This window comes from Cryptococcus neoformans, chromosome 1 (genome assembly GCF_000149385.1).
Source record: "Cryptococcus neoformans var. neoformans B-3501A chromosome 1, whole genome shotgun sequence".
Classification (NCBI taxonomy): domain Eukaryota; kingdom Fungi; phylum Basidiomycota; class Tremellomycetes; order Tremellales; family Cryptococcaceae; genus Cryptococcus; species Cryptococcus deneoformans.
This window is the reverse complement of record NC_009177.1, coordinates 2,031,730-2,048,615: the sequence shown is the minus strand read 5'-3', so window position 1 is coordinate 2,048,615 and position 16,886 is coordinate 2,031,730. Positions and strand designations below refer to the sequence as shown.

Below are 16,886 nucleotides of genomic sequence, written 5' to 3'. Positions count from 1 at the left end.
TGATACACGATAGACACTTTGACTCACCCTCTCAACCGCAGCAGCCTCCTCCTGTGTCAGATTCACCCTCATCACGGGCCCTTCTCCAAACTCGTCGTCATCATCACCTTCACCACCGCCACCACCGAGAAGTTCATACAGAGCCTCAGGGTTTTGAGCGATGAGCTGAGCAAGTTCTGGATGTTCAGTGGCAATTTGTTGAAGAAGAGGCTGGATCATGGCAGGATTTTGTTGGACCATTTGGCGGATAGCGCTGAGTTGATCGCCACCGCCCATACCGCCGGGCATACCGGCACCAGCTCCAGGAAGGCCAGGTGCACCAGGAAGGCCAGGGGCACCAGCAGCAGCAGGGACTCCTCGATCACGGTTCATGGCAGCCTCAGCGGCAGCAAAGAGGTTATCCGCACTTCCGCCTGCGGAAGCAGGAGGAGCGCTGGCAACGGGCTGGGCAGCTGGTTCGGAGGGAGCGGCAGGTTGAGCGGGGGCGGCGGCCGCAGAAGGGGTTGAAGGAGCAGCAGGGGCGGGGGCAGCAGGAGCGGTACCTTCAACAGAAGGGATATTGCCCTATACTATGATGTCAACTCCAAAATCTGGCGCAGCAAATAACCATCAAGAAGCATTGTGGAGAGACTCACGCTCATGAGGTACTCCACAGCTCGATCAGGGTTATTGAAGCTTGCTCTCAAGGCCCGAATAACCTGGTCACGCTCGAAGCCCATCTCAACCATACCATCAATGGCAGCTTGCAAGGCAGGACCTGTGACTATACAGAGCGTTCAGCTTGATACTGTGTAGGCAAAACTGAACGTGGCTTACCAAAGGAGCCACCCAATCCAGACTCAACAGCAGATGGTTGAGCGGACTCAGCGGCAGGGGCAGGAGCAGAAGCAGGAGCAGATTCAGCAGCGGGAGCAGAGGGGGCGGGAACGGCGGGGTTAGCAACAGATGCTTGTTCAGAGGCAGCGGGGGCGGGGGCAGGGGTGGAAGGAGCAGGGGTCGCAGGAGCTGCAGGAGTGGCCGCAGGGGTAGCCTTGGGCTATGAAAAGAATGCGTGAGTTATGATATGACGATCCTTCAAGGCACCTTCACTCACTCTAGAAACCATCACCACCAAAAAGTCCTTTTCCTTGATCTTGAGTGATTCAACGGAAGACGCATCGTTAAGGATCTTTCCTGCATAGAGATGCTTAGCATAAGACCAATGCCCATGGCAGAAAGACGAAGACGCACCGGAGTAGATGAGCTTCTGGTTCTCAACGGGGAAAGTCTGGGTCTCCTGAATCTTTTTCTTCAGGTCGGCGACCTAAATACCCATCAGTCCATGCACTCCTTCTTTGTCTTTTCCATATGTTCATATACACGCACGGTATCGGAATCTTGGGCGTCGACAGTGAACAACTAGAGAGAGTGTGAGTGGCGAGCCGAGTGAGCTGTGTCTGTGCAGCATACCTTGTTCTGGACAGTCTTGAAAGTGATCTTGACCATTTTGTCTGGAGCAAGTAAATATAAGGTGAGAAAAGAAGACCGATGCAGATACAAAACTGTACTCCATCGATACACTACTTTCCTGGAGAGCGCTTCGTGTTCGTCATAGTAAGCCCCCCCGGACTTGTTGATGATGGACGGAGTACAGCCGAATCTCCGTATTTGTCCTGCGTTTAGTTATTCCACGTCATACACTGTGCTGTCCGCCACTCGAAACTCCAGAGGATATTTGCGCGAAACGCCGGCTGCTACGCCCGCCGCCTCAGCTTTTCGAGGAAAACGAGTCCACAATCCACTCCTCTCAACCGTCAAGCCTTCTCTTACTGTGCGTTCACAAGTTGTACCATTCCTCTGACATCAGTCTAACAATCCGCAGAAAAAAATGGCCTCTTCTTCATCCAAGATCCGAGCCTTTGAGCTCCAGTCCAAGTGCGTTTCGACCGACTCAACATCAACACAACACGGAACTGTACTGATGGAGGAACTTTTGTTATAGGAGCAAGCAGGACCTTTTGGAGCAGCTTACCGAGCTCAAGACTGAGCTTGCCTCTTTGAGGGTGCAGAAGATCGCCGGTGGCTCTGCTAGCAAGTTGACCAAGATGTGGGTATTGGGTTTTCGATTTGAGGGATTGGGTTTGGAGAAAGGGCGGAGAGAGTGAATTGGGAGATGAGAAGGACTACGTTGGATAATGGGTGTCGGAATGCGTTTGCCTTCTCGATGCCTTTCTCCCTGTGAACAGTATTGAGGGAGATTGCCGGAGGAAATTCCAAGTTTCGGGACTGTCGCTGACGATTCACGTAGCAACACTGTCCGCAAGTCCATTGCCCGAGTCCTCACTGTCATCAACCAGAAGCAGAGGCAAAACCTCAGGGAGTTCTACAAGAAGTCCAAGTGTACGCCTATCGTTCAATTTTCTTACCTTACACCGTCTTAACTTTTGTTCTCCAGACCTCCCCCTTGACCTCCGATACAAGAAGACCCGTGCTATCCGACGACGATTGACCACCAAGGAGGCTTCTGCTATCACCGAGAAGCAGCACAAGAAGAACATCCACTTCCCTAAGAGGAGTATGTCTGGTCGTTGATTGGGTCGAAGGGTAAAATTGCTGACAATATCTTGCAGAGATCGCCCTCAAGGCTTAAAGGAGTTTTTCTACGGGCTAGCTGGATCGGGGATGCATGAGTGTACCATGATATTGTTTTTGCATTGGAGTGATGAGTCTGAGTGGGACGGGGACATGACCGGAATCTGTCTGAGGACTGACTTTGCAGCTCGAATATCTGGCACTCCGAAATAATCAAATATGCACCCTGCGGAGAGCCTCTGTCGACTGTCAATTGTAGCCGGCATCCATTGCCTTGGAACATCGAAACACAGCCTATTTTGTTGCACTCTATGCGGTACACCCCTGTGCTTCCGCCTGTGATTTGTAGTCCGTGAAGTCGGCGACAACAGACAGGGAAGAGGACCTAGATCATTCATTTCGATCAGTATGAGCGGATTCCGAGGAGGGATGACTAAAATGCGATTCGCATGTGTACCATGAGGTTGCACTTGTCAATCAGGACTCAAAAGCATGCAAGCTGACTGATTGTACTCATTACCATAATGATGGAGACCTCTATAGGTCATGAAAAAAAAAACCTGGATCCGATGTGACAACGTCACGGAGCACGTTGGGCAAAATCATCTTGCCATCGCGACGGTGAACATGAAGACAACATAATGTACATAATGAAGCCAGAAATGATTGCAAGGTTACTACTGCAGACTATTCACCTCAACGGGCAATGTAATTGGGTGTAACCAAGATCGCCTGTCGCGATCCTCTACAGTTGCATACAACTCCGCAAGCCACTTCTTGATATTCTCCAACCATTCAATTTAATACGTCTCGCGGGACCCAGAGACTTAACTAGAATCATCGAATCATATTGTAGAAAGACCCATGGCAATAGACTACTCTTTTCGCCTGATATTTGCCATGGATAGTGCTTAATTCGTCTACTTGGAGGCATGGTTGATAAAGCAATTGTCGATGATATCAGGGATCCACCATGTGGCAAGCGAAGTTGTGGCTGAGCTGACAGCAGATATTATAGCGAATACGTGTTTCAAAAAGGGCGCACCTGCGGCTACTATAGTGATATTTGCTGTATGCTTAGCATCGAGCGATTATGACTGTGACGGATAAAGAAGGTCGCAGGGGACTTGACCTTCAAGCCTCCACCCACGCGCGTCGCCTTGAAAGATTACTCGACCTCGCTCATAATGAGGTTTGTCTTTGTCGCGTGGTCCATTCAATCTTTCCCTTTTCCTCCTCTCTTCTCTATAGATCCAGACACTTTCCAAGATGGTAAGTGGCCTCCGGCCAATATGTATCCCGGCGAAAGCAAAAACAGCTTTGCTGACGCCGTCCGTTGCAGCCCATGTATGGGAACGAATCCACCTCGGCGCCCAAGCCGCTCTTCGATATGGGCAAGTTCCTGTATTTCCTGTTATATTTTGAAAAGTACTGACTGATGAAATATTTAGACAAGGACAGCGAGGAAAAATTTGTGCGATTTGTGGAGCGTATGCCGACTGTGAGTTATACCTCAGCGACGCGTCGACATGACGGTACAGGTGGGTGGACGTGTAACTAATATAAAAATCGCCTTCAGAAATTGGACGGCATGATCAGGCTGTTCGATCGTGGGGTATGTTAACTTTATTGAACCAAAAAAACAGGATTACTAGACTGATACGCTGCAATAGGACTACTACTCGGCTCACGGCGCGGACGCCATCTTCATTGCCAACGAAGTCTACAGAACCACAAATGTCCTCAAATACCTTGGTTCAGGTTCTAAACCCTCTTCCTCTTCTGGACAATATGCTCGAGGATTACCTTCTGTCACCATATCCATGGCTTTGACCAAAGCTTTCCTCCGGGAGGCCCTTACAACCAAGCAGATGCGTGTCGAAATCTACGCCCCCACGGGAGGAGTCGCTCCTGGAAGCCGAAAGGATCATTCCAAATGGGAGATCTCAAAGACAGCTTCGCCCGGCAATCTGAGCCAAGTAGAAGACCTGCTATTCAGTGACAGAGATCTGACAGCGAATGCGGTCTCAATGGCCATCAGGGTGGTGGTCAAAGATGGGATAAACACTGTCGGTGTGGGTTTCGTAGATGTACAAGAAAAGGTGGTAGGAGTGTCTGAATTCGTTGATGATGAGAACTTTTCGAACACCGAGGTATGTAGCTAGCTTTTTTTGAAACTATTTTGAGGCTGACCAAGAACCAGTCGCTATTGATCCAACTTGGTGTAAAGGAATGTATATTGCAAGCAGATGAGAAGCGTCCAGAGCTGGCCAAATTAAGGATGTTGGTGGAGTGGTGTGGTGTCATCGTCACCGATCGCAAATCGAGTAAGTACCTTGATACGTTGCCAGTCAGTGACTTACGGGTCTTAGGCGAGTTCCAAACCAAAAATGTTGAACAAGACCTTAATCGGTTGTTGCACGAGTCTCATGCTGGTGCCGCTTTACGTATGTCCTAAAGAATGAGGTTCTGTTATCTCAGCTAACCATGTGGCACAGCGGAGTTTGACCTCAAAATCGCCATGTCAGCTCTATCAGCACTTATCAATTATCTCTCACTTCTATCCGACCTCTCCCTCCATGGTCAACTCCGATTATATCGTCATGATCTTTCTCAGTACATGAAGCTTGACGCGTCCGCCCTCAAGGCTTTGAACCTGATGCCAAATCCTCAAGAGCTGGGTGGTAACAAGAATATGAGCATATATGGGTTGTTAAACAGATGCAAGACTAGTCAAGGGACAAGGTTGTTGGGAAGGTGGTTGAAACAGCCACTGGTGAATCGCCATGAGATTAGTGAGTAATAGATATACTGTATGTTTACTTGAACATCCACTAACGAGACTCTAGTTCAGAGACAGACTATGGTTGAGGTTTTCGTTGAGGATTCTGTCAATCGCCAATCTATTCAAACAAAGTACCTCAAGCAGATGCCTGACTTTCACAGAATCTCGAAAAAGTTCCACAAACGAGTGGCTGGATTGGAAGACGTTGTCAGGGTGTACCAAGCTGTGCAGCTGGTGAGATCCAAACGGCCACAAAAGGGGATAGAACACTGATTTAAGATTATTAGCTGCCTGGTTTGCAGGAAATTCTGGAAAATGCCGACACCCCAGAACCAGGAGCCAGGGATCTTATTGAGGAAATTTGGCTCAAGCCTTTACGCGTATGTACTTGCTCATTCTACCATCAAGTTCTTTTTTTGACCTCGATCCGTTAGGAACATATTGAAAAGCTTGGAAATTATTCTTCCATGGTAGAAGACACCATCGATCTTGACGAACTTGCTAATCACAACTATGTGATACTTCCTACTATCGATGAAGATCTTCAGAGATACAGAGAAGAGTTGTTAAACGTGCGAGATCAGCTTGATGATGAACACAGGCGAGTTGGAAGTGATCTGGGTCTGGATATCGACAAGAAGCTTCATTTGGAGAATCATCAAGTTTACAAGTACTCCTTCAGGATTACTAAGGCGGTATGTCGACCTGCGTTATATCAAAAAGCGCCCATCGCTAACGAAACTGCTTTTACAGGAGGCTAGCCTCATTCGTAACAAGAAGGAATATATTGACCTCGCTACCCAAAAATCTGGTACCATATTCACCACTAAAACCCTCAAGGCGCTGAGCGAGGAGTACTTCAGACTGCAGGAGTTGTACGAGAAGCAGCAAAGGCACCTTGTCAAGGAGGTCGTCTCGATCGCTTGTGAGTATTCGAAATAACACTAAGTGGCAGCCGCTGATTTAAAGAAGCCTCGTACACACCGGTTTTGGAAATGCTGGATAACTTGATTGCGGCTGTCGATGTCATTGTCAGGTATGTCTGTGCTTTGGCTAAAAGACGACAAGGGAGCTCATACAGTATGATTAGTATGGCTCACGTCTCTTCTGAGGCTCCCATTCCTTATGTTAAACCCATCTTGACTGAAAAAGGTACATTCCGTTCCTTCAACCAAAATCATGTCTGACAAGAGTATAGGTACCGGTGACGTCGTTGTTCTAGGCGCCCGTCATCCTTGTCTTGAAGTCCAAGACGATATTGTCTTTATCCCTAATGACCATGAAATGCGCAAGGGTGATTCCGAGTTTATCATCCTTACCGGACCGAACATGGGTGGTAAATCGACGTACATCCGACAGATTGGTGTCATCGCCCTTATGGCTCAGGTTGGATGCTTTGTGCCCGCCACAGAAGCTCGGCTACCCATCTTTGACTGTATCCTTGCGAGGGTTGGTGCTGGGGACAACCAACTGAAAGGAGTCAGTACATTCATGGCCGAGATGTTGGAGACGGCGACCATCTTGAGAGTAGGCACATAACTTTCTAGTGTAAATATTGATTTTTGTGTGCTGATAATTCCGTAGTCTGCTACCAAAGACTCTCTGATCATCATCGATGAGCTTGGTCGAGGTACATCTACATACGATGGTTTTGGTCTTGCTTGGGCAATATCAGAGTGCGTTTTTCAGCTTCCCGCAAGAGCGTTTTGCTGACTGCGGATTCCAGATACATTGCCGAAACGATTCACTGCTTCTGTCTCTTCGCCACCCATTTCCACGAGCTTACCAGCCTTTCTGAAAAGAATTCTCACGTGAAGAACTTGCACGTTGAAGCCCTTGTCAAGGACAAAGATGGAGAAGGGGGTGCGAAGGAAAGGGACATTACGTTGCTGTACCAAGTCAAAGAAGGTATCTGTGATCAAAGTTTCGGTATCCATGTGGCCGAGTTGGCAAACTTCCCTGAGAGTGTCGTCAAGGTGAATTCTCATATGTAGCCTTCCTTCAAGGGGTATATCGTTAACGTGTGAATGTAGCTCGCCAAGCGTAAAGCGGAAGAGTTGGAAGATTTTGGAGGTGAGACTTTATACTCGATAACCTAGGTATTCCGGATGTTGACATATATCAACTGCTGCAGACGACCAAACCCGAGCCCCATCATCCAAGTTTTCAAAGACGGAAATCGATGCTGGTACAGACATCGTCAAAGAGTTCCTCGACACTTGGAAATCTCGCGTCTCTGCCGCTGGAAGGGGAGGAGGGGCGGATGCTGAGATGGCCATGAGTGAAGATGAGATGGTTCAGCTGTTGAAGGATACCGCGGAAGAATTCAAGGACCGATTGGAAGGGAATGAGTGGGTGAAGAGCTTGATGAGCACATTCTAGACGGTGGTTGCCTCTCGCTGGGGGTGGAGGAGGGCAGAGAAAAATAACGAAAATGCCCTGTCGCTGCAGATGCAGGCTCTTTTCTTCCAGTTGTATGTATGCATACCTTTCCATCGAAAAGTCTGATCGCAGAATAATACTTCAAATCGGCCGAGAAGAGCAGGTTTGGAATGAGAACCTCATGAGAACCTCATGAATTGCCGAAAGTATTACAAGTCTCATCCGCTAACGTTAAATTCATTGCCTCCTCCACGTTCTCCGCCTACCGCTTATCGTCTCGCATCTAAGGCTCTTCAAAGGCCCACCAGCTCCAGCTAAAGGTTCCACGGCTGTCTTTGATAAACTAGTCACAACGTTATTCGATACCACACTACTTGGAGGAGAGCGACTGGCAAGATACTCTTTGGGAAATTCTCAAAGCTGGTCCTTCGAGGGCATTAACTGCCATCTCAAAGGAGAAGATGGCCGGACATCTTGCGTCGATTTCATGTTGAGTTTTGGCTCGTTTTCTATGACTGATGTGCATTGCAAATGTCATTAATCTATAGACTTGTGCTGGCCTACCAACGCTTCTTAAAACATAGATAGACCAATAAAATACGCGATCATATAATAATCCCTCCCATATATGTACTGTGTGTATCCCTAGTTGCCTTGTATATAGAAAAGAAAGAAAGAAATATTCGAAAGACAGGAATAGAAGAAAAAGATGAAAAGAACCTTGACTTCCCTATTTTAAAAATGATAACCAAATCATGACCTCTATGAAGAAACTGAAATTTTTGAAACATGAAATCCCCATGGCACAATGAAAATAGTTTTTACTCTGTAAAAGTATGTTGATTGATCGAAAAGAAAAGGGAGTAATTAATAGATCATGAAAAGACTCGAAAAGCGCGGGGTTGATGGAAATGGATGGAAAAAAAAGTGCCGGGTATATGGGTTGCTTTGAGTCTGGCAGTTGGTGAAGGTTTGGTCAAATGTCGATATAGAGTTTGGAAGACGATCCAGAGAAGATTTTGATGGAAGTTTACAAGCCGACTAGCGGTAAGAGGACGATTAAAAAGACTTTCTTTGCGAGAAATTTTTGGACGTTTTGAAAAAAAAAATGATTGTATCTATGCCGTGAGAGTTCGTGGAAAAGGGATTGAGAGAGTTGTTCAATGATGCACCCAAGTGCGTTGCTTTTGCAGGATTTAAGGAAGGGCGAGCGTGGAAAGGGGAGACCGATTATGGTTCCAGAGGGGCAGGTGTTTGGATAGGATTCAGGCTCGCAATTCCTCTCTCCGCCTTACGCTTCAACGCCCCTTCCACCCATCCAACCATGTCGACTTCTGCGCCCTTGTCCGCTACCAAGAAAGGATGTTCTAAGAGCTGAGCATAAGTCGGTCGTCGGTTGGGATCCTTCTCAAGACTAAAGATTATCGTTCATTATCAGCACTGTCAATTTCGAAGAAGAAGAAAAAGGGGTGAGAAACGTACCACTTGGCAACGAAATCGTTCGCGTCATCGCTGTACCCAGGGGGCAACGTTGGCGGAGTGCCATGTACAATCGCCTGCAACTGCGCAAACACATTCGCATACGTTTCCGGTGGGTAGGGGTAACATCCTTTGGCAAGCTCGACAATGGACAGACCGACCGACCAGACGTCTGAGGAGACAGTGTAAGTAGGATTTTGGTTGGCTGTTTCCGACTTGATACGTTCGGGCTGAAGAGAGAATCCGAGTTTAGCTGGGAGGCTCTTTGAGATAGAGGGGAGAAAAGGACGTACAGCCATGTAGGATTGGCAACCGATATTAGTCTTGGCCAAACTCTTTTCGAGCTGACCTGAGACACCAAAGTCACACATCTTGACCTCTCCCTTGCCATTGATCAACACATTTGTGGGTTTGACGTCTACAACATTATCAGCACAGCTCCTCATCTCCTATGCAAGACTCACCTCGATGGATGATCTGCAACTCATCCTTCAAGAATCTCAACCCTTTTACGATTCTCGCTGTAATCCTCCTCAATACATCCTCTGGCACTCGCTCTGTCGCATCGTCTTCTTCCTCCTTTGTCTGATCTTTGGCTGCCACACCGCCACCAGTGAGGGAATCGAGTGAGCCGGCATCCATGTACTCCATACAGTAGTAGACGCAGGATTCAATGGTGAATGCACCGTAGAATTCGACTATTTCGGGAGCGACGGCCCGGTGTAGAATGTCGAGTTCCATAATGATGCCGTTGAGCTTGGAATCATCAAGTTCTAACCGGATTTCCTGTCAAATTTGTTAGTTACTGGACCAGAAGCGACGGAAGAAGGACAAGATCACCTTCATGGCCATGGTGACGCCTGTCGGACGGTGGAAGACCTTGTGGACAGAACCGTAATTGCCCTTTCCTAGTTCTCCGAGCACCTCGATCTCATCCATGTTGATCTTGAAACTCTGCCCATCGTCAAAGTCCACGCCCTTTGCATGCAGGACGGCCTTCTTTGAGAATCTCAGCGATCCGGAAGGGTCCCTGTACTTGAGATCAGCATTAATCATGGAAAGGAGTTGGCTGAACCCACATGACACCCTGAAAGTCTGAAAACTTGTTCCCATCGTCCTTGATCGCACCCTTCATCCCACTCAGTGTCAATCCTCCCGGGGGTCCCCGTCTGCCCGCCAGACCTGGTCCTCGTCCGACCGCACTCGGCGCACTTGCCCCCATACCCATCATACCCAAATTCGGTCTGGGAGGACCTCCAGCAGCTGCGCGCCGAGCGGCGAGACCGAAAGGACCTGAAGCCGGCCCGGGGCCAGGAGGAGCTTGCGATGTGCCGGGCGCCCGGAGGGCTTGGGAGCGCAAGAGGGCGCCCATGGACGTGGCATTCGGATCATGCATGCCGGAGGAGGGAGGCGGGCCTTGACGGGACGCGGCGATCTAGCGACGGCAGTAGCATCGTTTGTCAGCACAGCCCCTGGGCAGCGAGCAAATGAGTACACACCTTGTCCATTTTAGCCTGTAAACTGGGCAGCATCTTGGTCTGCATCTGGGGCCCGCCAGCGCCTCGAACTGCCTGCGCCCGCATCCCCATTGGCGCAGGCATACCCCTCGCCACTCCAGGCCGGGCGCCAGGCTGCGGACGGACGGGGTTGGCGGAAGGGACGGTGGGTGCCGATGCAGGGACATGCTGTGCTTGCGGCCTGGCAGCCGGAGACGATGTACCCGGGGCCTTGTCATTTGCCTGTATGGACGGCGGGCGCTGGGAGGGCGAGGCGGATGAGCTTTGGGCGTCATCAACGGGCGTGCCTGCGGGCGGTGAGGCGGCGGGCTTGGGCTGTTCGGCGGCGTCTCGGGGATTTTCTTCGGCAGCAGGGGCCTTGTCTGCCAGGGAGAGACTGTCGAGCGCGGGAGGCGTAGGGTCTGTCATTGTGATTGGTGGAAGGGAGGAAGGAGAGGGTGATGCTGCGCGCGAGTATCGCTATCGGTCGCTGCTCGCTGCGTGATAATGTTGCGGGTGGCGAACGCGATGCGGGGAAGGAGGGCAGAAAAGAGAGGAAGGAAGAAAGGGCGGCCTGGAAGGAAGGATGTGAGGAAGAAGGTCGGGCAGGAAGGACTGAGAGAAGGATTGGATCGTTTTAGAACTTGGCGGGGCGTTGCCGGGAGGAACGAGACTTGAGCGCGCCGGTTATTTACGTAGGGGCAGACTAGCGGGATGCGTGCTGGGCGGTGGTTGTGGCTGCTGCTGCTGTTTCGTGGCCTGCTTCTAGCCCGGCAGTAGCTGGGCAAGTGGTGGGAATAGTGGGAGTGGTAGATGGGAAAGGAGGTTGGGATGTCTGTGCATGAAACAGAAGCGAGGATGATCTGCAGGAATTGCGCTAGCGTCATCAGTCATCAGCCGTACTCTAGCCCGGCTGCTCGCTCCAGGCCGTCACGGCATCATTCGATATTTCTTCCTTCCTCTGTGCATATCCACTTCTCTACAACTCACCATGGCCGCACTCAGAGCATACCTTGAGAGGTCAGCCAGCCTCATCGGGCGGAATGCGCAAAAAGGTGAGTCAACCACGCCCATGCATCGCTCACCGCCCAGTCGCACGGATGGAGCTCCATCCAGAGACAGGTCCGCAGACAATCTTCTCCTTCACCTCCTCCCACCAGCCGGTGGACCAGCCCCACCACTTTAGCACCGGCTCAGACGCCGAGCTAGGCGGGCTCACCACCGCCGATCTCAAGCTCATCCCCGCCCAGCCCCTCGCAGAGCCCACCGCCTCGCCGCAGCCCAGCTACTCCCACATGGCTTTCTATGGCTACATGTCTACCGCAGTCCCGCCTGCCCATGCCGGCAAGATCAGAACGGGCTTCGCCGGATTCAGGAACACGTCCAGGTCCACCCTGTTTGGCCAGGACACCTGGGACCTCGACATGGCCACCCATCTGAGGATCGTCGTCGCGTACAGGGGCTGGGAAGGCTGGAGGAACAGATGGGTCGTCAATATCGGTGTGGATGATCGTCCCAGGCAAGTCTGTCGTATTGCATCTTGCCATGGCTAACAACCTGTAGGACGGACATCTTCCAACACCGTCTCGAACTGGCCCCTTCGCCCCTTTCCACATCCTCCACCCAGCCTCTCGACCCTTTGACCCCTCCCCTCCCCCATTTCACAACACTTCATCTTCCTCTTTCGTCATTCGTCCTCATCAAAAAGGGCCATGTGTCCCCCTCTCCTGTCACCATGAGCCGCTCCCAGATCCGAACTGTCGGTTTCGCCCTCCTCGGCCGAGACAGAGACGATGTCGCTTCCCCCTTTCCTACTGCTACAGGCAAGAAGGGTATCGCCGATGTGACCATCGGTGGATGGGGCAGAGGTAGTGTGGACGAAGCGGAGGGCGATTCCGAGTTGAAGGCAATGTTGGAGGAAGACCGACTTCTGGGGCCGGATGCCAATGCCGGCTCCAGTATGTCTGGAAAGACTCAGCCCGGCGGAGGATACCACCGCAAGAGCGTTGCCCAACCCGGCCATGTGGCTGCTGCGGCTCCATCCCCGACGCCCTTGGCCGGGGCTGGCGAGGAGGCAGCTGTTGGAGAGGTCAAGGAGGGATATTACGAGCTTTGTGTCAAGAGCGTCGAAGCTGTCAAATGGGATCCCGAGTTGGACGAGGTGGAGAGCACAGCGTAAGAAGACCATACAGAAACAAAATCATCAATCAGAAACACTCAAACAATGCATACCCCCAACTGACCCTCTCTATTCCTGTCCATTTCCCTTTTCATTTTCCCCTCGTCAGACTTGTACTCCCCACCCCTCGAGGTCTGTTACTCTGTCGTCCCGAGGAGTATCCAGAGAACATTGTCATTACTGATATGCATCTTTGACATGATCATCAACCATGTCAAGTTGACTGAGACAGTCGTCCCGGCACGAACTTGGTGCTGGTGCTAACTGGTGTGTCAGATTCAAGCGTGTCTCGAGTCGATACTCTCTTTCATGACATAACTCCACTTGTCTCATCACCTGTCAAAGTATAGCTAATTAACGCAGCTGCCCCAATCTCTACCCCATCCTCACCCGGCCACTGTACAGAACAACCCTATAAGGATCACCGCCGTCATGTACTCATAAGCTTGAATCGTCACAATATCTAACCCCGAACGTCCACTCTTCCCTAGGTCCCGTAATCACATTCTGCTGACTGAAAAGTTCATCCGCAAATTCAGTTCGCTGGGTTTGGTAAAGATGCTGGATGCTTTTAATGCCTGTTCGATTTTCCTCGAAAAGGAGATGATGGGACGTTTCAACAGAATTAAGATCATACATACCCTCCCAGCCCTTAACAATGACTCCATATCATCCCCTCTCCGCTTGAAGATCGGTTTTTTTGACGCGACAAGAGGTGAGTATATCGTCAATACATTCAAGTGATGTTGGCCTGAGGGTTGGGAGTGGGAGTAGATGCACTGTGACCATTATTTATTGGTAGCGGAAATGTGAGCCCCTGATGTTCATCATCGGCGTTTGAGCCAAAAAAAAAAAAAAAAAAAAAAGGAGTACCCGACGGGGACATCATGACCATAAATGTTCCTGAAGGGGAGGTTGGCCCCCCCCCTTCACTGCTCAGTTTGCTCCATCAATGTTCCTCAAACACCCAGCCGTCAAGGGGGGTCAACTGAACAGCTACTGCAACGACAAGAATCGTCTCGAGGTCAACGACGTCTTGTTAAACTATTTACATTCCAAAGCCTGTGTACATTCTAAAAGTCGAACATACAGAATGACGGGCACCGATCTCCCCAAGCCCCCTGAACCCCTGGCTCCTCCCATCCGGCTCATCGTTGCTCTGGCCTCCCTCTGTGCCATTGTACATCCCTCCCATCCTGTCAATCCAGAAGCCAGAGAATGGTACAAACAGATCTCTACATCGTGGCTTCAATCCGTCTGCAAGCTCTTATCCTTTGACATTGCCAAGCTGCCTCCATCCATTGAACCAGAAAACGTTAAAGCTGCTGCTGGTGATCAGAGAGGAGAGTGGTCAGAACAAGAGGTGATAAGAATTTCAGGCGTACTGGTGGAAGCTAGCATAGCGATGGAAGCACAGGAAAATGTGAAGAAAGGAAATAAGGATGAGGCTCTCAAATATAGTCCCATTGCGAGAGCACTTACATATCACACTTTGGAGTTACTTGGTCTACCGGCCAAGGAACTTGTCCCGCAAGCAGAAAAAAGCCTTTCCACCACTCTCTTCAAAGCCTTGCTGGCCGCATCGGAAAAAGATCAGCAAGAGAAAGTGGAGAGTACAAGAGCCGCCCATTCTCAAGGTTGGGGTGGAGCGCTTGGCCGTCATCTTGGTAAGTTTATCGCTCAAATGGGCCCAAGCAATGCTGACCGCTTGTCAAAGCAACTGGAGCTGGTGTGGTAGCAGGAGGTGTTCTCTTGGGTGTAACAGGCGGTCTTGCAGCTCCTGCCATAGCCGCCGTCCTTGCTCCACTTGGTATTGGAACCGTCTTATCTGCCTCTGCAGCACCGGTAGTACTTGGAACCCTCTTTGGAGTAGGTGGTGGAGGTTTGGCTGGCCGACGGGTGAGAGAGCGATGGAGGGGTGTGGACGAATTTAGTTTTATTGAAGTGGGAGATGGCCACAAGGCGACGCAAGAAGAGATTGATGATCTGAAAGTTTACAGCAAGAACGCGAACCAGAAAGCTGCTGAGAAGGAAGGAAAGGAAGAAGTCATGGAGAAGCCCGGGGTTGAAGGAGAGAAAGAGGAAGGAGGAGATGGCACCATTAGTAAAGAACAGGCTGCAAAGAACGTGGAGGCTGGGAGATTGGACCTCGAGCAAAGGCTTCTCAATCTCACCAAGCAATCCGGCGTTGACACGAATAGCGCTAACTCAACTGATCGACAACCGGCATCACTCGAAAATGCTAGCGAAGAGAAGGAATTGACGGAAGCGAAAAAGCCTCCTAGCCTTACGGTAAGCATTGGTTGTTCATGGGTATACATCTTAAGCTGACTGGCCTTATCTCCAAAAAAGGCAACCATCGTTGCACCGGGTCTCCTCACTGTTTCAAGAACTGAGGCTATCACCACTTGGAGGGCCATCTGCTCCTCGAAGACCAGTTCTCAAGCCACGCTTGCTCCCCGTGCGGTAGCACGAAGTAAAGGAACAGAACCAGAAGCGAAAGCGGTAGAGCACGAGAACGATTCAGTGCGACCTTTGGGTCTGAAGGATGGAAGGGACGTCTACTTGTTGAGATTCGAAAGCGCAACTATGCTACAGACTGGAAGAGATGTGGATTTCTGGGGTAAGTCCTGTCGATGTTACATAATGGAACTGTCACTCACCCGGATGTGAAGTTGAAAGCAAACTCAAGGGCCTAGTCAAGAAAGAAATCATCAAACGTACCTTGCTCAATGCTTACTTTGCGGCCGTCAGCTTGCCCCTGTAAGTAGATTCAGACATTGTGTAAGTTGAATCGCCAACTGATGCGCTCTCCCAGTTCTGTGTACTCAATGGCAACAATGACGCTCGATAATACCTGGATGCATGCTCAAGACCGAGCCAAGAAAGCTGGAAGATTGCTGGGCGAGGTCATTGAGAAACGCGTCCAAGGAGAGAGACCTGTCGTACTTGTGAGCTTGCCTTCCCTCAGACTGAATGGTCTTACTGACAACACGTCAGATTGGCTCTTCCGTCGGTGCACTAACGATCCAACATGCTCTCCTATACCTCGCTTCCCTCCCACCACCCTCTAACAGCAAAAGCCCCGTACCAGCATATGTCGAATCCGCGTATCTGATCTCTTTACCGGCCGCTCCCAGTACTGAAGAATGGGACAAATGTCGAAGCGTGGTGAGCAGAAGGCTGGTCAACGCCTGGAGCGATGCCGATCTTGTCCTTGCGGGTGTTGTGCGGTGAGTACAGAGCACTATTGTGTCCTATGTCGCTGATAAATTGACCTTGCAACAGATTACATGAAGTCGTGTCTCGAGCAGCGGTAATGTCTAATGGTATTCGAGTAGCCGGTCTGGGACCAGTCGAGTGTCCAAGCGTTGAGAATGTTGACGTGTCGTCTGCCTTGAGGGGACATATGGAGCTGCAGGCCAAGATGCCAGAGATTTTGAAGATAATTAATGTCGATGGTTAACAAGCGATGGAAAATGGAGAGCGGACGTTTTGTCTTTACGAATGTCACTTCGGGCCATTGTAGAAAGAGGATGAAAAAGACTTGTTTCACACGTCGTTGCGTGGCGATGGTGGGGGCCATCGAAGTCAATACAAATCCCTGGTCTATCACTGCCAAGGTAATACTGCTCTGGGTGCTTCTAAAGCTAATAACGGAGCTTGTTTCTCCAAGACAATGAAACCCTACTTTCTAATTATTTGGAGCGAAAGCAATCAACGAAGACGACCAAAGCTTGACGTTTTAGACGGTAATACAACAAATATGCAATAAGCTATTCCAGAGCCCAAAACCCCGCAACAGCAACAGCAACCAGTCAAGGCACACATGCAAACAAGACGAGCGGCGGTGAGCGGATAAGGGCGCGGCTAGCGGCCAGGAAACTAATCACCGTAAAATTGCTGATCGAAGATCGAAGCTATGGTGAGGATCGGTAATAACGAAAAGAGTGAAGTGGGAAAGTCCAAAGGGTCTTTTCCACGTTGCACGCAG

General features: G+C 50.2%; 6 protein-coding genes across 6 annotated transcripts in view; 4 read left to right on the top strand and 2 right to left on the bottom strand.

Moving 5' to 3' along the window:
* Window positions 1-1,485, bottom strand: part of CNBA7320 (hypothetical protein) — a gene marked incomplete at both ends in the record, with an annotated part of 1,634 nt that extends 149 nt beyond the window's left edge. The window contains 7 exons of the mRNA XM_772518.1: window positions 28-564; window positions 636-763; window positions 817-1,030; window positions 1,094-1,173; window positions 1,231-1,303; window positions 1,366-1,398; window positions 1,450-1,485. Coding sequence (XP_777611.1) covers window positions 28-564; window positions 636-763; window positions 817-1,030; window positions 1,094-1,173; window positions 1,231-1,303; window positions 1,366-1,398; window positions 1,450-1,485 — 1,101 coding nt within the window. The remainder of the gene's footprint in view (window positions 1-27; window positions 565-635; window positions 764-816; window positions 1,031-1,093; window positions 1,174-1,230; window positions 1,304-1,365; window positions 1,399-1,449) is intronic.
* Window positions 1,486-1,867: 382 nt separating this feature from the next.
* Window positions 1,868-2,629, top strand: CNBA7310 (60S ribosomal protein L35; the record flags this gene model as incomplete). Its single annotated transcript, XM_772517.1, has 5 exons — window positions 1,868-1,914; window positions 1,982-2,086; window positions 2,288-2,379; window positions 2,435-2,554; window positions 2,610-2,629. The coding sequence occupies 5 exons, from the start codon at window positions 1,868-1,870 to the stop codon at window positions 2,627-2,629; spliced, it is 384 nt and encodes a 127-aa protein (XP_777610.1).
* Window positions 2,630-3,840: 1,211 nt separating this feature from the next.
* CNBA7300 (hypothetical protein) lies at window positions 3,841-7,738 on the top strand (the record flags this gene model as incomplete). Its single annotated transcript, XM_772516.1, has 19 exons — window positions 3,841-3,843; window positions 3,914-3,965; window positions 4,023-4,072; window positions 4,151-4,186; window positions 4,245-4,724; window positions 4,775-4,898; window positions 4,944-5,018; window positions 5,070-5,366; window positions 5,421-5,590; window positions 5,644-5,736; window positions 5,791-6,051; window positions 6,110-6,281; window positions 6,329-6,392; window positions 6,447-6,508; window positions 6,555-6,883; window positions 6,941-7,032; window positions 7,083-7,332; window positions 7,390-7,429; window positions 7,491-7,738. 19 exons carry the CDS (start codon window positions 3,841-3,843, stop codon window positions 7,736-7,738), a joined length of 2,898 nt encoding a protein of 965 aa, XP_777609.1.
* A 1,230-nt stretch (window positions 7,739-8,968) lies between these two features.
* Window positions 8,969-11,142, bottom strand: CNBA7290 (hypothetical protein; the record flags this gene model as incomplete). The annotated part of the gene is made up of 7 exons (XM_772515.1): window positions 8,969-9,152; window positions 9,221-9,447; window positions 9,511-9,635; window positions 9,682-10,003; window positions 10,058-10,247; window positions 10,297-10,652; window positions 10,717-11,142. The coding sequence occupies 7 exons, from the start codon at window positions 11,140-11,142 to the stop codon at window positions 8,969-8,971; spliced, it is 1,830 nt and encodes a 609-aa protein (XP_777608.1).
* A 562-nt stretch (window positions 11,143-11,704) lies between these two features.
* CNBA7280 (hypothetical protein) lies at window positions 11,705-12,892 on the top strand (the record flags this gene model as incomplete). The annotated part of the gene is made up of 3 exons (XM_772514.1): window positions 11,705-11,768; window positions 11,806-12,232; window positions 12,277-12,892. 3 exons carry the CDS (start codon window positions 11,705-11,707, stop codon window positions 12,890-12,892), a joined length of 1,107 nt encoding a protein of 368 aa, XP_777607.1.
* A 1,093-nt stretch (window positions 12,893-13,985) lies between these two features.
* CNBA7270 (hypothetical protein) lies at window positions 13,986-16,358 on the top strand (the record flags this gene model as incomplete). Its single annotated transcript, XM_772513.1, has 7 exons — window positions 13,986-14,559; window positions 14,610-15,184; window positions 15,245-15,515; window positions 15,568-15,655; window positions 15,711-15,843; window positions 15,893-16,125; window positions 16,181-16,358. 7 exons carry the CDS (start codon window positions 13,986-13,988, stop codon window positions 16,356-16,358), a joined length of 2,052 nt encoding a protein of 683 aa, XP_777606.1.
* Between the last annotated feature and the right edge of the window lie 528 nt (window positions 16,359-16,886).